Source organism: Urocampus carinirostris, chromosome 8 (genome assembly GCF_059441175.1).
Source record: "Urocampus carinirostris isolate Australia breed hairy pipefish chromosome 8, RoL_Ucar_1.0, whole genome shotgun sequence".
Lineage (NCBI taxonomy): Eukaryota > Metazoa > Chordata > Actinopteri > Syngnathiformes > Syngnathidae > Urocampus > Urocampus carinirostris.
Genome location: NC_142356.1, coordinates 4,924,960 through 4,946,544, shown reverse-complemented (window position 1 = coordinate 4,946,544; position 21,585 = coordinate 4,924,960). Strand labels below are relative to the sequence as shown.

At 37.0% G+C, this 21,585-nt stretch overlaps 1 protein-coding gene across 3 annotated transcripts in view; it reads right to left on the bottom strand.

Annotated features, from left to right (window-relative positions):
• Positions 1-3,571: 3,571 nt before the first annotated feature.
• The window catches only part of ctnna2 (catenin (cadherin-associated protein), alpha 2), a 557,688-nt gene continuing 539,674 nt past the window's right edge, over positions 3,572-21,585 (bottom strand). For all 3 annotated transcript variants that reach the window (XM_088341403.1, XM_088341405.1, XM_088341404.1), the window contains exons 16-17: positions 9,554-9,688; positions 3,572-4,741 (exon numbers count right to left, since the gene is read on the bottom strand). In XM_088341403.1, coding sequence (XP_088197529.1) covers positions 4,454-4,741; positions 9,554-9,688 — 423 coding nt within the window. In that variant the 3' untranslated portion in view covers positions 3,572-4,453. The remainder of the gene's footprint in view (positions 4,742-9,553; positions 9,689-21,585) is intronic.

Below are 21,585 nucleotides of genomic sequence, written 5' to 3'. Positions count from 1 at the left end.
TCCTTTTTTGTGTATTTCGTCATTTATTTCATCGTGCTTTTATATATGTATTTCATTTTATATTTTGTCATGTAGTCCGTTGTGTATTTTCACGTGTATTTCTTAGTACTTTTTGTCGTGTATATTTTTGTAAATTTCTTCATGTATTTTGTGGTGTATTGTGTGGTGTATTTTGTGGTGTGTTTTGTCATGTATTTTGCAGGATATTTTGTCGAGAATTTTGCAGTATACTTTGTCCTTGATATTGTTTTGTATTTTGTTGTATATGTCATGGTCTAAGTATTCATGTATTCATGGTATATTTCATCATGTTTTTTGACGTTTATTCATGGTTGATTTGTGTATATTTTTGTGAATTTCTTCATGTATTTTGTGGTGTATTTTGCCGGATATTTTGATGTGTATTTTGTCGTGTATTCAAGTCTTTTATTTTATTGTGTTTTTCATCATGTATTCCTTATATATATATATATATATATATATATATATATATATATATAAGGAATACATGATGAAATATATCATTGGATATTTCTTTTTTTGTCACAGTTTAATTAGAATAAATTGTCATTCATCCATTCATTCATAGCACTTTGTCGCTGTCATGTAAAAAAAACATACCATTCATTTTTTGCAGCATTTGTGCAGCATTTTTTGCAGTGTTTTTTTTTGCATTTTTTTTTTAGCTAGCACATACACAAAATCACACTGAACCTGAAGGGCCAAGTTGAAAGGTTTATTGAAGATAAAGGGAGCGTATGCACAGATGTTAGGAGCAAAATACGACTAATCCGACCACTCTCTTTTCATATTTATACGCTACACAACTTCCTGTCAAGGTTACCATAGTAAGTTGTAAAATATCTTAAAGGGACAATGTGTATTACTCAACTTGCCTTTATCACGATAAAAAATAAGGGGGAATACATGAACTATCATAAAAACGTGCATATGGTGTAATACTCAAAGAATACATTCGCATTTATTTTACATAACATAAGGGAACGTATATGTCGGCCATCTTGTTTCTACGGGTACCCAAAGGTCCAAAAAGCTCATGTTCAAACGAAAGAGAAGAAAAATGCTGCTTTTCGTTCACTTTAAGTCTCCCTAGTTTGCACTCATCCTTGTGCTTTTTAGCACTCGTTTTCAGTCGCACTATAGCGGTCAAATAATACACCCTGTCCCTTTAAAAAGTAAAAAAAGGCAAAACAATACGGAGGCTTCGGATAAAACACAAGGAAACGACTCGGATGCCGACACGAACGTAAGTTAATACTTCTACGATAGCGGTTACATAAAAAACACGAGAAAAAAAACAAGAAACGTACGTGGCAAACCCGAGATTCTCTACGGCACAAAATTCTCGTTTTTTGTGTGCAAGCAGCCAGTCGTGTTAATAGTAATACTACGATATCAACGGCCATTTTTTTTTTCCTGATATGTGTTTTTAATAAGTTCCATCGTCACAGTTAAGCTACGATAAGATAAATAGTATTAGGAGTCAGTCTTTGAGTACTACGGTGGGAAAATGTACCGTCGTCCTCACTCGTTGAGAAAACACGTATGGACGGACAAACTTGTCGTATGTAGTAATAAATGTATACCTGAATATATATGTACAAATATACGCTATGTGAATAAAGGAACACGCGGATAAATCGTGTAATACCTAAATTTATGACATCAATGAGAGTTATTCATTGATGTATGCATTTTGTCATTTCGGTATTTAGTTTGTCGTGTACTTTGTTGTCTATATTTCTGTATACTTTGTCGTTTATTTATTCTGGTATTTATAGTTCTTCGTGTACTTTGTTGTCTATATTTCTGTATACTTTGTCGTTTATTTATTCCGGTATTTATAATTCGTCGTGTACTTTGTTGTCTATATTTCCGTATACTTTTTCATTTATTTATTTCGGTTGTGTACTTTGTTTTTTCTATCTTGCCGTATAGTTTGATGTTTATTCATTTATTTCGGTATTTAGTTTTTTGTGTACTTTGTTTTCAATCTTGCCGTATAATATGATATTCATTTATTTTGGTATTTTGTTTTTTCGTGTACTTTGTTGTCTATCTTGCCGTATATTTTGATATGTTTTTATTTGATTCGGTATTCAGTTTTTTCGTGTACTTTGTTGTCTATCTTGATGTATACTTTGTGTTTTATTTATTTCGGTATTTAGTTTTTTCGTGTACTTTGTTGTCTCTCTTGCCATTAACTTTGTCATGTATTTAGTTTTGTATTTAGTTTGTCGTGTACTTGTTGTCTATCTTGCCGTATATTTTGATTTTTATTTAATTAATTCGGTATTCAGTTTTTTCGTGTACTTTGTTGTTTATCTTGCCATATACTTTGTGTTTAATTTATTTCAGTATTTAGTTTGTCGTGTACTTTGTTGTCTATCTTGCCATATACTTTGTCATGTATTTACTTTGGTATTTAGTTTGTCGTGTACTTTGTTGTCTATCTTGCAGAATACTTTGATATTTACTTATTTATATTGGTATTTAGTTTTTTTGTGTACTTTGTTTTCTATTTTGCCGTATACTTTGATATTCATTTATTTCGGTAGTTAGTTTTTTTGGGTACTTTGTTGTCTAAATTTCCGTCTACTTTGTAATTTATTTATTCCGGTATTTAGTTTCTCGTGTACTTTGTTGTCTATCTTGCCATATATTTTGATAATTATTTGTTCAATTCGGTATTCAGTTTTTTTCGTGTACTTTGTTGTTTATCTTGCCGTATACTATGTGTTTAATTTATTTCAATATTTAGCTTGTCGTGTACTTTGTTGTCTATCTTGCAGTATACTTTGATTTTTATTTATTTATTTTGGTATTTAGTTTTTTCGTGTACTTTTTTTTCTATTTTGCCGTATACTTTGATATTTATTTATTTCGGTAGTTAGTTTTTTCGGGTACTTTGTTGTCTATCTGTCCATACACTTTGTGTTTTATTTATTTCTGTATTCAGTTTGTTGTGTACTTTGTTTTCTATCTTCCCGTTTACTTTGATCCTTATTTATTTCGGTATTTTTTTTTGTGTACCTTGTTTTTCTATCTTGCCGTACACTTTGATATTTTTCTTTATTTCGGTATTTAGTTGTTTTTGTGTACTTTGTTTTCTATCTTGTCGTATACTTTGATATTTGTCTTTATTTCGGTATTTAGTCTTTTTTCGTGTACTTTGTTGTTTATCTTGCCGTATACTTTGTAATTTATTTATTTCGGTATTTAGTTTATCGTGTACTTTGTTGTCTATCTTTCTGTATACTTTGTGTTTTATTTATTTTGGTATTCAGTTTGTCGTGTACTTTTTTTCTATCTTGCCGTATACTTAGAAATTTATTTATTTCAGTATTTAGTTTTTTCGTGTACTTTGTTGTCCATCTTGCTGTATACTTTGTGTTTTATTTATTTCGGTATTTGTTTTTTTCGTGTACTTTGTTGTCTATCTTGCTGTATACTTTGTTTTTTATTTATTTCGATATTCAGTTTGTCGTGTACTTTGTTGTCTATCTTGCCGTGTACTTTATCATTTATATATTTCGGTATTTAGTTTATCGTGTACTTTGTTGTCTATCTTTCCGTATACTCTGTCATTTATTTATTTCGGTTTTTAATTTGTCGTGTACTTTGTTTTCTATCTTGCCGTATACTTTGATATTTATTTATTTCAGTATTTAGTTTTTTCGTGTACGTTGCTGTCTAGCTGGCTGTATACTTTTTGTGCATTTTGTCATTTATTTTGGAGTGTATTTTGTAATTTACATATTTTGCCTTGTATTTTGTGGCTTTTTTTGTCAATTATTCATTTCAGTATTTACTTTGTCATTTTTTTTCTTATGTACATTGTCATGTGTTTTTGTGTGTATTTTTTCAGGTATTTTGTTATTTATTGTGTTGTGTATTTTGGTGTGTATTTTTACAAGTATTTTGTCATATATTTGTATGTGTTTTCTCATGTATTTGTTCTTTTATTTTGTTGGTTATTCCCTCGTGTATGTTATCATGTATTTTGTCATTTTTTATTTTAGTTTTATCAATTCGTTTTGTACTTTGTCATTTATTCGGCCTTTTTTTCTTTTGATTGCGTACTTTTTCATGTATTTTGCCACAAAATATTATCTAAATAAGAGGACTTATTGGTTAATTAGTGAAGAACAACATTTGCAGTTGGCAGTTTTGTCCTTCATTTAAGAAGTATTTTGTTGTAATAAAATACACAACGGAATACACGAAAAAATAAAGACTGAAATCAATAAATGACAAAATAAATGACAAAATGCATAAATATATGAATATGTTGCATTTATGTTATATATTTCGGTATGACGTGATTTATTCCCGTGTTCATTTATGTACATGGAATATATTTGAAAATATCTACTTATTCCTACATTGATTCCCACATACGACCAGATTGTTCTACCATATGTTCCTTCCTCTAGAAGGAGTCCATGGCCTTGAACTCGCTGAGGGCCTGAACGGGCGAGATGTGTTTCTTCTGGGATCCCCGTCGAACCCGGGTCTGGCACTCTTCGGGTTTCTCTCGCTTGACCAGCGGTTTTTTCTCGGGGGCCTTCATGCGCCAGGAGACCACGGGCGAGTTGACGGCGGCCGTGCCGTAAACCTTCTGGTACTTGGTGGAGGCCACGTAGGAAGCTTTGACGGTGAGCACCACGGCGTTCATCAGGTTCTTGGCGGCCTGGATGAGGGAGGTGGCGCTGTCCAGCTGCAGGGAGAGGCGGGCACAGGGGAAAGGTCAAAACCAGATCGGGGGTAGCAGTGTTCATTTTAGCTGGGGAAAGTGATGGGTCCCAGGGGACTCGCATGCTCAAAATTCTATGGGTCCCAACCAATGTTCCCGCACAAGAAAATCTAGCCAGCTCACAAACATCAGGGTTCGAAATTGCTAATTAAGAAGCCAATTAAGTCAAAGTTACAGTGCATAAAGGTAAAATGTCAAAGTAGAACGAAGTTGAGTAAAGTCAGTAGAGTTTTTCGAGAACCGGCTTCTTCGGCTCGGCTCACTAAAAATAACCGGCTCTTTCGGGTCCCAAACGGCTCTTCAGGTTGTTTTTGCTTCTTTAATCCCTACACGTCCAAATATTATGTAAAATTGTGCACAAAATGACTTAAAAGAAGGGGGGGGGAATAGAACAAAAAAGAAAAAAATACCAAAATGAAAAGGTAAGAGAAAAAAAGAAACAAGAGGAAGAGAAAAAAAAAGAAGGAACATTTCAGAAAAAAAGCCTGAAAAAAAGAAAGGAAGAAAAAAAGGATATAGAGAACAAAAAGAAAAGTAACAGCTTGGAAAAAATAAACAATGACATTTTTTTAAAGGAATAAAAAAAAGTAGAAAAAAACAGGGAAAAAGAAGAAAAAGTTTATGTTGCATTCACATAATTTCCAATTCTATCAAGTCAATCTTGTTGCCAACATTGTACTTCCACTAAAAAAATGTGATTAAATACAGTTGTGTATCGTGCAACCGACTAAATAAGTTAGTATTATGCGACAAAAGATACCAGGAAAAAAAAAAATGGAAATCTTGTGAAAGAATTGTTGTAAAAACAAATGACGTTTGTAGGCTCTAAAACCTTTGCAATAATACATGAGTCAATTCATTCAAAAGTGAATTTTTTTTTTGCATTGCCGAAAACTCAGCAAAATGTCACTTGATGTCAAGTTTCGGACATGTTTGATAATGATTTAGTTGCCACACTTGGGATTGCCGTTGCTCACTGTTGTTTCAAGCGTTGCTCACCGACTTTGTGTAAACGCTCAGGCCCGTGGAAAATTACAGGGAACATTGGTCCCAACAAAGATCTATGGGTCCCCAAAATTTACTGTTATCGCGGTTGAAATTCTAAATCGACGACAAATATATCATATAAATCTATATATTCATTCAGTTTTAATCATCAGAGTTTATTGGTAATACAAATCAGTTATCACTTCAGATTTTTCAGTTCACAACAATATTGGACATTATACGAAATATTATTGCTGAAATAATTATATTAATCTCTATTTTCGTTCAGTTTTAATCATCACAGTTAATTGGTAATACAAAGCAGTTATCGCTTCAGATTTTTCAGTTCATATATTCTTCGTGGTTTGCTGTTCCGCCACAGTTTAAATGCCTTCCCAAGGTCCAATCCATTATCATCCTCCTCATAGCGTCACCAGGAATATAATTAAGTCCATTTTGGGCAGAAAAGTCCTTTTCTTGCTAGAATTCTTTTGTTTATTTTCTTTCGTCGAATCGTTCGCTTCAACACACGTGTTTTCCTTGCCTACGCAGTCTTCTGAGGAATTTCTCCGCCGTTTTTTCGTGCCGGAATGATTGCCGTTGTTACCACTTTCTGTGTTATGTTTCGACTTATTACCGACACTGAAAAAAATTACCAATGTTTTTGTTGATTTGCACTTAATATCAACTGTTTTTTCGGAGGCATACTTCTCCTTCACTCGACAACCGCCACAACAATGACGTCATCTCGAAGCAACGAGATCTCGTTTGCCGCGATCGGCGCGAGACCAAAACAACAATGGCGGATCTGCCTGACGAAAAGTTTGGAGTGCGGTGAATCTTTATTTAAAAAAAAAAGTAATCGGGTAAAAATGACAATTTGGTGTCAAAAACGTTGCGACCCGGGGACGCACGTTGATTTGACCCGATGCGTCCCCAGCAAAAATGATGCGTCTAGGACGCAGGGACGCGGGCAAACCAGAACCCGGGGGTAGGGTTCCGTCAATTAAAGGCAGGGGGCGAAAAAACGCCTGACGTCTTTCTTCTCATTAGCGGGCTGGAATAGGATCCGATGTGTTTGTGTGCGTTTTGTTTGGCTGACATTTAAGGGTCGCCGGCCAGTGGGTCTCCTCAGACCGCACGCCGAGACGAGTCAAGCGCTGGCTTTTAATGAGCGCCGATTCGAGACCAAAGGTTCGAGTCTCGGCGGGGTGGCGAGGGGGACGCTTGCTGAGCGTCAACACAATGAGTTCAAAGGGACGATGTTTGCGCGTGAATCCAAATATCGATAAAAAAATTAAATGCTCAGGTTTGGAACGGATACATGTTTACAGTTGTGTCAGTTAGTGACAAAAATCAATCATGTACATTAGGAACATTAGTATTTTAGCAAAGTAAGATATCTGTTTTCTTCCGAAATTTACGTTGAACTAGTGGTACAATAGCACAACAAGATCTGTGATTTTACCGATATGTATGTAAAATCATGTACGTATATATCTCATCTCATCTCATTAGCCGTACCGCTTATCCTCATTAGGGTCGCGCGCGGGGGGTGCTGGAGCCCATCCTAGCCATCTCCGGGCAGTGGGCAGGGGACACCCTGAACTGGTTGCCAGCCAATCGCAGGGCACACGGGGACAGACAACTCACTCGCTCATTCACACCTAGGGACAATTTGGACCGGCCAATTCACCTGAAATGCATGTTTTTGGAATGTGGGAGGAAACCGGAGTGCCCGGAGGAAACCCACGCAAGCATGGGGAGAACATACAAACTCCGCACAGGAAGTCTGGAGCTGGAATATATATATATATATATATATATATATATATATATATCTCATCTCATCTCATCTCATTAGCTACACCGCTTATCCTCAGTAGGGTCGCGGGGGTGCTGGAGCCCATCCCAGCCATCTCCGGGCAGTGGGCAGGGGACACCCTGAACTGGTTGCCAGCCAATCGCAGGGCACACGGGGACAGACAACTCGCTCGCTCATTCACACCTAGGGACAATTTCGACCGGCCAATTCACCTGAAATGCATGTTTTTGGAATGTGGGAGGAAACCGGAGTGCCCGGAGGAAACCCACGCAAGCACGGGGAGAACATACAAACTCCGCACAGGAAGTCTGGAGCTGGATTTGAACCCACGACAGGTTCCCATGACATGAACTGTGCCGCACAAGCGCTAACCACTGCGCCGCCGTGCTGCCCTATATATATATATATATATATATATATATATATATATATATATATATATATATATATATATCAAAATAAAAAGTCTGGTATTGCGAAATTTACTTTGACTAATAGTACGATAGTGAAATAATATCTGGGATTTTACCGAAGTTTATGTCAAATTTTGTACATTAGTAACATTAGTATGTTAGCAAAGTACGAAGTCTGGTTTTCCGAAAATTACGTTGAACTAATAGTACGATAGCGAAATAAAACCCGCAATTTTACCGAAATTGTATCTCAAATCTTGTATATTAGTAACATTAGTATGTTAACAAAGTACGAAGTCTGGTTTTCCGAAAATTACGTTGAACTAATAGTACGATAGCGAAATAATACCTGCAATTTTACCAAATATTAAGTCAAATCATGTACATTTTATATATATGTATATATATATATATATATATATATATATATATATATATCATGGTATTTTAGCAAAATAAGAAGTTGGGTTGTCTAAAATTTATGTTAAACCATAGCCAAATACGATGTGCAATTAGACCAAAATGTATATCAAATCATGTACATCATATATACCGATATATATATATATATATATTTATATATATATCTCATCTCATCTCATTAGTTGCACCGCTTATCCTCAGTAGGGTCGCGGGGGTGCTGGAGCCCATCCCAGCAATCATCGGGCAGTGGGCAGGGGACACCCTGAACTGGTTGCCAGCCAATCGCAGGGCACACGGGGACATACAACTCACTCGCTCATTCACACCTAGGGACAATTTGGACCGGCCAATTCACCTGAAATGCATGTTTTTGGAACGTGGGAGATACCGGAGGGAACCCACGCGAGCACGGGGAGAACATACAAACTCCGCACAGGAAGTCTGGAGCTGGATTTGAACCCACGCAGGAGGTTCCCAAGACATGAACTGTTTTTCTGTTGAATCTTTGAATATGATAAACATTCCAAATATGAAATATATCCTTGAGAATCTGTCCTTTGTGTAATTAAACATGTCATTATCATATTTTTCTTTTTACATGATTTTATGTATTTTCTACACTGTACTTGTGTACTGTCTGTTCCCTTGAAAATCTTTGTTTCATGATAAAACAGTCAAATACGATAAAGCTGCCAATTTTGTTTGTAAGTACGTTCAATAAAAAAACTATTAAAACAATGTAAGATAACACATGAAAATAGTCTTGGCGCCCTCGGCTGGACCAAAATGGTCTCGATGTCAAGACATAATTGTGTACACTCTTATTTGCATCGATTTAACATAAATCACGTGATACAACAAATTGATGAAGTCATTCTAATCGATATCGATTGGTTGTTGCAGCCTTACTTGAAGCAGAAATTTGCACCGCACCACTGTTCTAGTACGTGGGTCCATTAAAAACGGCATATTTGGTCATTCATAAAATGTAGCCATGCTAATGGCTATTTAGATGCTCTTTACCAACGAGATAACGTCCCATGCATTACAAAGAAAGAAAAAAACTTTGAAAAAGCCTCGGCTTGGTCCTTTGAGCCGGAAACCGGCGGTTTGGAGTACAACACTTACCCCGGACACGATGAGCTCCCCGCCCAGGTTCTGGACTTCGGCTTTGACTTTGCTGCAAATGTTGAGCTGATGGCAGTACAGCGCGATTCTCTGTAGGTAGGCCAACAAATCCTGTTTGCAGGCCGAGTCGGGACACTGGAGGGTACACAATAAAGAAACATACTTTCAAAACTTTTCTTTTATTGCATCAATAGCGCTCCGAAAGGATTTGTTTTCTGGGAGTCTGGGTGAACTGGACGTTGTAAACGTCCTAATAAGAGATCCCCCTGACCTGGGAACGAGGCTAACGAAGCACGAAGAGGGTGATTAACAGGCGGCAATGAAAACCACACAGGCCACGTTATAGAGCCCTGTGGAACCTCTTAGGAATCTGCTTTTAATAAGATTATTATGTTTCCTTTAACGTGACTCTTCTTATTAGATGTTTTCAATTGTGTCACGGAATACGTAGTGAGTTTTCCAGCTGCATTCGTTATTTTATTTAATCATTTATTATATTATTATTTGAATCACCACAATCTTAATTTACTTGTAATAAATACACCTCATACTTATAGATATATTAGAAGGAAATATCGTATTTTACGAACTGTTAGGCGCACCTAAAAAACTAAAAATTGGATTTGCATGGATCGGATCGATACCAAAATTACCTGTATCACCTCCCCGTCTTACATTGTGGATTATTGAGTCTCCCCCGAAATGGCCGCCTTTTCTATTATAAACATTTCAAATATTTTTCTCTAAAGTTGTAAAAACTCATGTATTTTTAATTTTAACATTATCAAAAAACTAAAATTATCAAATAAAATATTTCGGCACCTTGTTGTGGCATTCCCTGCACTCCATAACACCAACGAAAACATTTGCTAAAAAAACTTACACAATTCAAATTTTGTGGTGTTCCTGCATCTCAAAGATGCCTGTCTGCTATTGGTCAACGTCAAATAAGATGCTGGACTGCTATTGGTCTGCGGCATGGCCTCATGAAGATGCCAATATCCTATTGGCTAAACTCCTGCCTGTCACGAACCAGGGCAGGAATCAGGATTGAGAACCCAATGGCGTAACATACTCACAATTTATTAGGGAGAGGAGGAATGCGCGCACACTCGATCCGGGGATCGATGGTCGCAAAAGTGGATTGAAATCCAAACAAAAGAGTGGTAAAAATCAAACAAATCAGGCCAAAAATAAAACAGGATCAAACGCAGGCAAATTCACAGACTAGGAGTTCAACAGGAGTCTTGCAGAAGTTTCCCAGAAGTTTCACAAACGCTCAGACAACTAACAGCTCAAAGGACCGCGTTAAAGTACTCCCAGGGAGCAATCAGTCAACGCGTCTCAGCCGGTGTCAATGGGTGGGGCCAATAGGGCGCCATGGCAACTGTGCCATTTTCCCTTTCCCTTTATCCATTCAGTTCAGCAATAGCTAAATGGCAACCATTTCAAGCAGTTAACCCCAAAAACAAGCACTTTTAAAACCTTCAAAAGACATTACAATTGTAAAGGTAGCTATTTTTAGTTGTGTACTTCTCAGACTTCCATGCTATGAAATTAACCTGTTTTTATATTCCTAATATACAAGTAATCATCACACACACACATAGTCACGTCTCAAAGATAAGTCTATTTCTACGTTTTCAGTCTAATTTCATTGTAGTGTAATATGACACTAAAACCGAAACCACGCCTACTGACCGGATGTTGTCGGTACGGCCCGGGCAACCTGGCAAGATGGCGACTGGGCCGTGCTCGCTTCATTCGCGGAGTAGATCAAAACTCAATAAGTGCTTTTATCTGAATAATACCGCCAGCAAAGAGTTTATATATTTATAAACTCTGACAACAATTCAAGCCTTTCCAAGGATTTCAAGCACCCGCACGAACCCCAAAACCAGAACTCATTACACAAACACAGTAACAGTTTAATTGTTTTCCGTGTTTTTGTCACAACAGAGAAGGAAACCGCCATTAATTCGATAAAGTCGGAGGGGATTGGAGATGCTGTTGATGCCCGGCGGTTTATTCGGGGAGGGGGTGAGACGGCGTGGAAGGAAATTGGACTCGAGGCGGGCAGCGGGACCGACGCAATCATAAAGCGGAGATTCCCGCTGATCCTGGTGAAAAACAGCCGGTTGCGACTCGGCTCGGTGGCGATACGAAAGGCGTGAGTTTCGCCACGGGAATTGGAATAAAGATGAGCACAAATGCTCACCGTTTCCATAGCAACAGTGTGTTGACTGTCTTTAACGCTAAATCCTTTTGGAACGTTTTAAAGCGATGGTTATTTTAATGTTGACCGCAGTATAAAATACAAGATACATACATTTTTTGGCAACCTTCCCCTTGGTTTTTCATAGCAATTTCAGCCCACCCCATTTTTGACATGCCGACTGCAAATACAAAAAGGAAAGTTGACTGTGAGGGCTGCCGCGTCCAGGACAAGTGAAAATTGGGGTATTTTTCCACAGAAATCCAATGCACAACTGCTCCATGTTCCAAGAGAATGTGACTGTTTTCAAAGAATATAATATCAAGAAGCACTGCCAGACAAAACATACTGACTTCAAAAACCTAACTAGAAACCAACCCTATGAAAAGGTGAAGCAACTGGAAGCTGTTGTAACGGCACAGCAGCGCTTTTTTCTCGAGAACCTGCGAGTCCAATGAAAATGCTTCTAAGGCAATCTAAAAGGTCGGGAAAATGATTAGAAGAACGGTAATACTGTACAAAATTATTACTACAAAAAAGATAATGAAATACTCTCAAAGAACTACTATGGAAATACAATAAAAAATACTAAAGAAAAACACAAAATACTACAATAATAATTCTTCAGAAATTTAACAACCACAAAAAAAAAACATTACAGTAATTCTCTACTACAATAATACTACTAAGGAAACTGAAATACTACAAAAATACCACTACAGAAATATTACAACCGAACTACTACAGAAATAAAACTAGAATAATACCACAGAAATACAGTACTACAAAAATACAGCTTTGGAAATACAAAAAAAGAACACTGCAAAAATACGACAATAGTGTTAAAAATGAATATCAAATTAGTTGCTTAAAAACACGGACCTAATGAAGTATTTTGCTTTCATTCTGAAAATAAAATAATACCATAGAAATACTGCAAACATATGACTACAGAATAACGATAATACACAAATATCACAAAAAAAATAATAAAGTAATACTCCGAAAGTACTACTATGGAAATACGATAAAAATACTAAAGAAAAACTAAAAAATACGACAGTAATAATTCTAAAGAAATTCAAGAACAAAAAACATTACAGTAATACTATATTACAATAATACTACAAATACAACAAAAACACTACAAAAGTACAACTACAGTAATACTACAAAACCAAATATCAAATTTAGTGCTTGAAGACGGGGACTTAATATAATATTTTTGCTTTCATTCTGAAAAAAAAGAATACTCCAGTAATACTGCAAACAAACTACTACAGAAGAACGATAATACACAAATATTACTACAAAAATAATAAAGAAATACTATGGAAATACAATAAAAATATTAAGGAAAAACTAAAAAATACTACAATAATTATTTTGCAGAAATTCAACAACTGACAAAAAACATTACAGTAATACTATATTACAATAATACTCCAAATACAACAAAAAACACTACACAAGTACAACTACAGTAATACTACAAAACCAAATATCAAATTTAACGTAATATTTTTGCTTTCATTCTGTAAAAAAAAGAACACTCCAGTAATACTGCAAACATACTACTACAGAAGAACGATAATACACAAATATTACTACAAAAATAATAAAGAAATACTATGGAAATACAATAAAAATACTAAAGAAAACTAAAAAATACTACAATAATTACTCTACAGAAATTGAAAATACTAAAGAAAACAAAAAAAATACTACAATAATTATTCTACAGAAATTCAAGATCATCAATAAACATTACAGTAATACTATATTACAATGATACTCCAAATACAACAAAAATACTACAAAAGTACAACTACACTAATGCTACAAAACCAAATATCAAATTTAGTGCTTGAAGACGGGGACTTAATGTAATATTTTTGCTTTCATTCTGTAAAAAAAAAAGAACACTCCAGTAATACTGCAAACATACTACTACAGAAGAACGATAATACACAAATATTACTACAAAAATAATAAAGAAATACTATGGAAATACAATAAAAATCCTGAAGAAAAACAAAAAAATACTACAATAATTATTTTACAGAAATTCAACAACTAACAAAAAACATTACAGTAATACTATATTACAATAATACTCCAAATACAACAAAAACACTACAAAAGTACAACTACAGTAATACTACAAAACCAAATATCAAATTTAGTGCTTGAAGACGTGGACTTAATATAATATTTTTGCTTTCATACTGAAAAAAAAAGAATACTCCAGTAATACTGCAAACATACTACTACAGAAGAACAATAATACACAAATATTACTACAAAAATAATAAAGAAATACTATGGAAATACAATAAAAATACTAAAGAACACTAAAAAATACTACAATAATTACTCTACAGAAATTGAAAATACTAAAGAAAACAAAAAAAATACTACAATAATTATTCTACAGAAATTCAAGATCATCAATAAACATTACAGTAATACTATATTACAATAATACTCCAAATACAACAAAAAACACTACAAAAGTACAACTACACTAATGCTACAAAACCAAATATCAAATTTAGTGCTTGAAGACGGGGACTTAATGTAATATTTTTGCTTTCATTCTGTAAAAAAAAGAACACTCCAGTAATACTGCAAACATACTACTACAGAAGAACGATAATACACAAATATTACTACAAAAATAATAAAGAAATACTATGGAAATACAATAAAAATCCTGAAGAAAAACTAAAAAATACTACAATAATTATTTTACAGAAATTCAACAACTAACAAAAAACATTACAGTAATACTATATTACAATAATACTCCAAATACAACAAAAACACTACAAAAGTACAACTACAGTAATACTACAAAACCAAATATCAAATTTAGTGCTTGAAGACGTGGACTTAATATAATATTTTCACTTTCATACTGAAAAAAAAAGAATACTCCAGTAATACTGCAAACATACTACTACAGAAGAACGATAATAAACAAATATTACTACAAAAATAATAAAGAAATACTATGGAAATACAATAAAAATACTACAGAAAAACAAAAAAAATACTACAATAATTATTCTACAGAAATTCAACAACAACAACAAAAATACTATATTACAATAATAATACTAAGTAAATATTACAACTGAATCCCTAAAAAAATACTACTACAGAAATACTAACCAAATGGCCCGAATTCTGAAACGTTTGGACACTTCTGTTTTAGGATATATAACATGTTTTTCCTTGTTGTTTAAGTCACTTGTTATCTCATTAGCTGCACCGCTTATCCTCAGTAGGGTCGCGGGGGTGCTGGAGCCCATCCCATCAATCATTGGGCAGTGGGCAGGGGACACCCTGAACTGGTTGCCAGCCAATCGCAGGGCACACAGGGACAGACAACTCATTCGCTCATTCACACCTAGGGACAATTTGGACCGGCCAATTCACCTGAAATGCAGGTCTTTGGAATGTGGGAGGAAACCGGAGTGCCCGGAGGAAAGCCACGGGGAGAACATGCAAACTCCGCACAGGAAGTCTGGAGCTGGATTTGAACCCACGCAGGAGGTTCCCACGATCTCAGAACTGTGCCGCACACGCGCTAACCACTGCTGCCCTAAGTCACTTGTGTTTTATTTAAATGATATAAGTATCAGGGTCATTATATAATACACACTGGTCCTTTAATCTAATCTTCTGTTCTCTTCCCTTCAGTAAAGCTAACACCGATTCCATTTCCCTATTTCCCTTCCTCCTACTGGTTTTTGAACAAGTCCCTACCCTGGAATCTTTCGGGCGAGTTGGCGGACAAAACCCCCCAGTGGCTTAAGAACCGCATCAGCGACTTCGACAATGAGAACAGAAACTGGGGAAACAAGAGTCTTCTTTTAGACATCAATATTAAACGTTTCTAACTGGAGCGTTCAGAATTTTTCTCGTCTTGCTGCTGTACGAATAGACCCCCGGCAGAGACGCTAGCGTAATCACGCGGAAACCGTTTAGCTTCGGTCCGGACTGAAGCTGGAATAACGACGAGATAAGTCAAGTTTATTTGGGACGCCCTTAATCACTAGGAGTCTCAAAGGGCTGCCACAGACTATTATGACACCAACCCTGATCTAAGACCGACATGAGGGCAAGGGAAAACTCAAAAACCTCAGCATGATGAAAATGAAGAAATCTTAAGAAGGGACCTGAAGGATTATATACATTTGACTATAAAAGACTTTATATGATTGAATACAAGTTACATTTATTGAGTGCAACAAAGATTTTTACTGAGTGGGCTTCAGGTCACGCTGTTCCAAATGCAGGGTTGGGTAGGGTTACTTTAACTGGATTACTTTCAATTACTTTTGAATTTCTCCAATACCAAATATGTTAATAAAAGACAAAATAAACTAAATGCGAATAAAATGATGACTCACAACATGTGGTAAGCTTTCTCTCCTGGCTTTGATCTCTTTGATCTCCGGCAAAACTAACATAAAATGCAGGGTTGGGTAGGGTTACTTTAACTGGATTACTTTCAATTACTTTTGGATGACTCCAATACCTAATATGCGAATAAAAGACAAAAGAAACTAAATATAAATAAAATGATGACTCACAACACGTGGTAAGCATTCTCTCCTGGCTTTGATCTCTTTGATCTCCGGCAAAACGAACATAAAATGCGACAGAAACAAAATGAAAATAAATCCAAACAGCTTGCCAAAATCATTTTTGCTGTTCCATGTATTCCGTTACTCCCCAAGCCTGCACAAAATTTAGTCATTTTATTCATATTTAGTTTCTTTTGTCTTTTATTAGCATATTTGGTTTTGGAGTAATCCAAAAGTCATTGAAAGTAATCCAGTTAAAGTAACCCTACCCAACCCTGTCCAAATGCGGAATGTTTTGGCTGGGGAATTTTGATAACAGGACTCTGACGAAGGACGGCAGACATTGTTTTGATAAAAGTGACACCAAAAAAGTGAACCACTCTTGGGGGCCCCCTAGTGGTTGGGAGTCCTTAGTAGCTATTTAGTTGCTTATACCTCGGTCAGGCTCTGGGATAAAGTGCCTCTTTGAGTTTTTCCATGTCGAATCGAGCGCTTCGACGGTCAATGGAGACCCCCCGTTCGGCCCCCCGTTCGGCCCCCCGTTCAGCCCCCCAGCCTCGGTTTGAAACCCCGCCGATTTTGCACACGCTCATCAATAGAACCTGACGGCGAGTCATTGTGACAAGGTTTGCTACTTAGGGGAGCTGTCTGAATGCATCCGAGCTGAATTGTGACTGTCAAGGCCCAGTGCTCCCGACAAGCACAGGTTAGCCTCAATAATCTGCAAATGCGGAATACGTGTCTTTGATGTAAAGCTTAAAGACACGTAATCAAAGTTGGCTTGTGAGTGCTTCCTAGCGTTCAACTTTCCATTTTTTTGTTACCAAACGATTTCTCCGGGAAGGAATTAGAAATCTTCCTCGCAAATCAGAAAGGATATCGGGAAACATACAGGGTTGGGTAGGGTTACTTTAACTGGATTACTTTCGATGACTTTTGGATTACTCCAATACCAAATATGCTAATGAAAGACAAAATAAACTAAATATGAATCAACATGGGGGCAGATTTAATTTCTTAAAGTATTTAACTAAGTGAACTCCATCGAATTAGCCGAATTAGTGTCGCTCGAGTCTGTCAAGCCTCCTCTCTCGATCTTCTTCCTTCTTTTCTCTGCCCACGTTTTTTTTGCAAGCTGGTGTGCCAGCTCCTTCCATGGGCGTGCCAGGAAAGCCCCTACGTGGGGTTCACCCCCTCGACTCTATGTCTGGGAGAAACTCAAAACTCAAAGTGTTTATCAAAACAATGACTGCCGTCCTTCGTCAGAGTCCTGTTATCAAAATTCCCCAGCCAAAACATTCCGCATTTGGACAGGGTTAGGTAGGGTTACTTTAACTTGATTACTTTTCAATTACTTTTGGATTACTCCAATACCAAATATGCTAATAAAAGACAAAAGAAACTAAATATGAATCAAATGACTCAATTTTGTGCAGGCTTGGGGAGTAACAAAATACCTGGAACGGCCAAAAAGCTGTTTGGATTGATTTTCATTTTGTTTCTGTCGCATTTTTTGTTCGTTTTGCCGGAGATCAAAGAGATCAAAGCCAGGAGAGAAAGCTTACCACGTGTTGTGAGTCATCATTTTATTCAGATTTAGTTTATTTTGTCTTTTATGAGCATATTTGGTATTGGAGTAATCCAAAAGTAATTGAAAGTAATCAAGTTAAAGTAACCCTACCCAACCCTGGAAACAGACTCTCCCTTGCTTATACAGAGAGAGCATGAGAGAGAAAACAACAAGGGAGAGTGTGGGTGAGAGCATATGTAAGAGAGTGCAAGAGATTGACTGAGAGAGCCATTGTGAGAGAGCTACACATTTTGAGATTATGGGAGAGTCCGTGCAAAATAGAAAGCGAATGAGCGGGAGAGTGTGAGAGAGTGTGTGGGAAAGACTGAGAGAGATTGCAGGAGAGCAAGCGAGGGAGTGCAAGAGAGAGTGAGAGCTAATGAGAGAGAGCAAGAGAGAAAGAGAGTTGAAAAATAATGAGATATAATTTGTGACTGTCAAGAAGGCTCAATAGCTTGCAAGATATCTAAATTGTGAGTGTTCCAGAGAGAGGAACTGTGAAAGAGTGTGTGTGTGTGAGAGGGGGGGGGGAAGAAAGTGAGGGAGCATGTACAAGAGTGAAAGAGTTGCGAAATACTGACAATTTGAGAGAGTAAAACAGCAAAGTGTGAGAGTTCTAGACGAAAAGAGAGAGAAAGAGTGTGTGAGAGAGACAATGAGAGTAAGATGAATTATGTCACTGATCGATAGAGAGAGAAATGAAAAAGTGCAAGAGAGTGAGAACAAGAGAGAGAGAGAGAGAGAGAAAGAGAGAGAGCAACAGAGTGTGAGAGGGAAAAAGAGAGTGAAAGAGTTGCAAAATAGTGAACATTTGCGAGAGTAAGGGAGCAAAGTGTGAGAAAGAGTGCGTGCGAGAGAGAGAGAAAGGATGGGAGTAAGATGAATTATGTGACTGAGCGCTAGAGAGATAAATGAAAGAGTGCAAGAGAGTGAAAACAAGAGAGAGAGTGCGAGAGAGCGAGAGAAAGAGAGAGAAATAGAGAGAGAGAGAGAGAAAGAGAGAGAGAGAGAGAGAGTGCAAAAGTGAAAGACAGCTGCAAAAAAGTAAAAGAGGATGTTTGATAGAGACTGTAAGAGTGACAAAATGTGAGAGAATCTTCAAGAGAGGGACATATAAAAGAGAGTGTGTGTGAGAAAACATGAGAAAAAGTCTGAGAGTGTGAGTGAGTTAAAGCAAATGTAAGAGAGTGCAAAAGAGCTACTGAAAGAGCAAGTGTGAGAGAGTGTGATACAGACTGCAAAGGAGAAAGCGTAGGAATAATCGTGACAGAATGTGAGAGAAAAAGTGTGAGAGCAAAACAGAAAGAGAGTGAAGGCGAGAGCGTGAGAGTGGGCTCAAAAGAGAAACATAATGAGAGCAAGAAAGCGCAAGAGAATGTGAAAAAGAGAAAGTGGAAGACAGAGTGTGAAAGAGCAAAAGCACAATAAGGTGTGAGAGCGAAAACATGTGTGAGAGTGAGCAAAGGTGAAATAGACTTGCAAAAAAGTAAGAAAGAGAGAGATTGCAGGAGGGAAACTATGAGCGAAATGCGAGAGTTCGAGTAAGGGACTGTAACAAATAGTGTGTGAGAGACAGAGAATGCAAAAGAGACAGAGACTGAAAGTATATGAGAGAGACGGAGAGAGAGAAACTTTAAGAAAGAGCAAGAGAAACAAAGAGAAAACTCGTGAGAGAGTGAAATTGTGTGAGAGACATTTAATGAGAGAGTGAGAGAGAAGCAGCAAAAAAATAAGTTTCGCGAGAGAGTAAAAGAGAGATGTGAGAGATATTTTGAAAAATGCATAAAGAGAGAGCGCAAAATACACTGAATGGTAGCTTTTTAGAAATCCAATATTGTGAAACTCTCGTCTGCATTCACTCTCTCATAAATCCACCTTCTCACATGTCATTTGCAAGTGACAATGTGCCACTCTCCCATAATTAACCATTAATGTTGTAGGTAATGCCGCTAATGCGCTACACAGCTATCAGAAAACGCGCTACACTGGGTGGAATTCTGGGTAATGTATTTTTTTCCCAATAATAAAAAATAGACTGATATTTTATCAGAACAGCCACTCTAGGTAGTTATAAACAATCTTCGGCGTTCCAGGGCCGATCTGATTGGACGACGCCGTTTACAAGCGCGTAAATGTCAAATGATGCCAAGATTGCATACGAGCGAGAGATGATGCGCTCTTGACTTCCAATTGGTCTGTCACAAGGAAAATGTCACACTCCAGAATAGAAAATACATTCTACTCTGTGGCATTCGATGACCTTGAACCGGTCGGGAAAGTCAAATTTTGAAATGGAAAAAAAAAAAAAACATATAAATGCATGCATAGCCACTATAGCTAGCCGCTAGCTGCTATCGTGAATGTTAGCTGCATTTGTCTTGTCTTTCAGTGCAATTTGTCTTCCACAGATGGTTATGCAAAAGAACATCAAAGAATTATTATTTTTTTTTTTCAACGTTTTCATTCTCTAGCCACTCTTGTTGTTAGCCACTAGCCTCCGCTGAGGGTAGCCAATAGCTGTTATTGTTAATGTTTGCTGCTTCTGCTTTGTTATTCAGTGTCATTTGTCTTTCACAGCTGGTTTTGCAAGAGAACTTCACAGAGTTCTTGGATTGTTTTTAACTTTTTCATTCTCTAGCCACTCTTGTTGTTAGCTACTTGGCTGCAGGCTGTGGCTAGCCGCTAGCTTCTATTGTTAATATTAGCTGCATCTGCCTTGTTTTTCAGTGTCATTTGTCTTCCACAGCTGGTTATGCGATTTCTTGGATTTTTTTTCAACATTTTCGTTCTCTAGCCACTCTTGTTGTTAGCCACTTGGCTGCAGGCTGTGGCCAGCTGCTAGCTGCTTTTGTTAAGTTTAGCTGCTACTGCCTTGTTCTTCAGCGTCATTTGTCTTCCACAGCCAGTTATGAAAAATAACGTCAAAGAGTTCTTGGATTTTTTTCAATGTTTTCATTCTCTAGCCACCCTTGTTGTTAGCCACTTGGCTGCGCTGAGGCTAGCCACTAACTGTTAATGTTAATGACTGCTGCTTATGCTTTGTTCTTTGGTATGTCTTCCACAGCTGGTTATGCAAAATAACGTCACAGGGTTCTTGGATTGTTTTCAACTTTTTCAGTCTCTAGCCACTCTAGTTGTTAGCCACTTGGCTGCAGGCTGTGGCTAGCAGCTAGCTGCTCTCGTTAATGTTAGCTGCATTTGCCTTGTCTTTCAGTGCAATTTGTCTTCCACAGCTGGTTATGCAAGAGAACGTCACAGAGTTCTTGGTTTTTTTTCAACGTTTTCGTTCTCTAGCCACTCTTGTTGTTAGCCACTTGGCTGCGCTGAGGCTCGCCACTAGCTGTTAATGTTAATGATTGCTGCTTATGCTTTGTTCCTTGGTATCATTTGTCTTCCACAGTTGTTCACGCAAAAGAATGTGACAGATTTCCTGGAATTTTTTCAATGTTTTCATTCTCTAGCCACTCTTGTTGTTAGCCACTTGGCTGCAGGCTGTGGCTAGCTGCTAGCTGCTATTGTTAATGTTAGCTTTATCTGCCTTGTTCTACAGTGTCATTTGTCTTTCACAGCTAGTTATGCAAGAGAACGTCACAAAGTACTTGGATTTTTTTCACCTTTTTCATTCTCTAGCCACTCTTGTTGTTAGCCA